Source organism: Orycteropus afer, unplaced genomic scaffold (genome assembly GCF_000298275.1).
Source record: "Orycteropus afer afer isolate SDZICR_OR568_19922 unplaced genomic scaffold, OryAfe1.0 scaffold00420, whole genome shotgun sequence".
Lineage (NCBI taxonomy): Eukaryota > Metazoa > Chordata > Mammalia > Tubulidentata > Orycteropodidae > Orycteropus > Orycteropus afer.
In genome coordinates, this window is record NW_006922007.1 from 1,800,437 (window position 1) to 1,802,351 (window position 1,915).

At 52.7% G+C, this 1,915-nt stretch overlaps 1 protein-coding gene across 1 annotated transcript in view; it reads right to left on the minus strand.

Moving 5' to 3' along the window:
• PISD (phosphatidylserine decarboxylase) overlaps positions 1 to 1,415 on the minus strand; it is a 72,218-nt gene extending 70,803 nt beyond the window's left edge. Inside the window, exon 1 of the mRNA XM_007953950.2 lies at positions 1,306 to 1,415. Within this exon, the coding sequence (XP_007952141.2) occupies positions 1,306 to 1,415 (110 nt within the window). The remainder of the gene's footprint in view (positions 1 to 1,305) is intronic.
• Positions 1,416 to 1,915: the final 500 nt, after the last annotated feature.

The following is a 1,915-nucleotide window of genomic DNA, read 5'->3' on the forward strand; positions in this document are numbered from 1 at the left end:
CTACCCTTTGAATTTTAGCCTTATTGACATAAGCAAGAACATGGTTACTGGATTAAAATTAAAAAAAAAAAAAAAAAAGGTGGTGAGCGAGGTACATCCTCCTCATCATTAAGAAAATATTTTTTAGGAATGTCACTCTTTCAGTCTCTCCCATTCATGACACAGTTCAGATGATTCAAAACAGCCTTCCACGTAATAACACTGAAACTACAGAGAACTTCCTGTCCAAAACCTGTTACCAGTTAACACCACACTGCAGAAGCCCATCCTAAGAGGGTTACACCATTTCTGAATAGTTATGGTATGGAAGAGAGAGTGAAGCTTTCAGATCAAAGCCAGCCGATGGTTTCTGTTCCCTCTCAGTCCAAATCAGTGACCTTCTTCTTCCCAAAATTAAAATAACGACAGTCCCTTCTGGTCACAGGGCAAGCTTTGGTCAAAAGAATCCTGCCTCAAACACGAAAACGCGTCTCTCAAACCTTAGCTCTTTGAAGTGACACCAAGCAGCCGACTGAGTCATAGTTACCAAGATTTTAACCGATTTTCCCAGAGTCCATATGCTCCCCAACTCTTCTGGATAATAACTGCCCTCCCGGTGGGCAGCCTGAGGGAGGCGACCCTGGGTGAGAGAGAGGTACCAGGGTCCGGGCCCAGCTGTGGTACCAAATGGCTGGACGAACAAGAGCAAGTTTCTCGCTCTCTCAGGGCCTCACTTTCGCCAACTCCCAAACCACAAAGTTGCCTAGAGCTGACCCCGCAGGTACCTCCCAGGTCTAAGGACCGAGGAGCTGGGGGTCACTAGGGCAACCAGGACGCTAATTCTGCAGGAGACTATTTTGACATTACCGAATCCAATCCCCCAGCTTCAAAGACGAAGCACTGGAAATGAACGACGCCTGACTCCCACTCCAGCGCTCGGAGCACACGCCACGCCGCCCGTTCCAGGAACACAAATCCCGGAGCAAGAGTCGCCCAGCCTGCCCCGACTGCACTGCCGCGCGGCAGCCTAGTCCATCCGGTGTGTGTGGGTTTTTTGTTGTTGTTTGTTTTGTTTTGTTTGTCCCTCATGCATTTTACCTGCCCCGCGAGGGCAAAGCAAGACTACGCTTAGACCACACTCTAACTAAGCCCAGTTCGCCCTACGCGGCCGCGGTCGCACCTGCTCCCCAGCTCGAGGTGACGGTGACTCCGTTTCCCCCCTAGTTCTCACGAGAAGCTCAGGAAAGAGAACTAACTACTCTCTCCCGACCCCGATTTGGCCTGGGGCTTCCCTTGCCCTGAGGTTGCCTCCTCCCACGACTGTACCTGCTCCGCCACAGCGTGACCCCCCGCAGTAACCGCAGAGATCGCTGGCCCACGGACGTCGCCATCTTGTTTCCTCCCCCTTCTCCTCCTCCACGGGCCTCGCCCCCCATTCACTAGCCAGGCGTCGCCAGTGACGTCGCTCACCGTCGATCTCCCAGGTCCAATGAAGAGCGCGAATTAGCTGTGGGCGGAGCCAACTAAATCCTACCTCTGCGGGTCTGTTGTGGCACCTCCCGAACCTGTAGAGCATCCGCAGCGGCTGCGTTACGTCTGGGCTGGGCTCTGGGCGCAACGCTGCGAGTCCTCTTTCTTCACCTTGGTGTACGTTTCCGCGTGGGCCTGAAAAACCTGTCACCCAAGGTCTGAGAATGTCGAATCGACTCATCTCTTTCATTTTATTTATGGGAAAACCGAGGCCGCCCCAACGCAGCGAGTGTGCTGAGTTAGATGCTTCCTAAGTGCTAGGCCCTTTTATGAAAATCTTGCTTGAATGGTGTCATGTCATTTTTACCTCCCACCGCTGTACCGCAGGCAAGAGCAGAGGCAAGGAGTCTTGGATCACCTGGTCGTCAAAGTACGTGCCTAGTGTGTTGGTCCTCGCTCCTGCAAA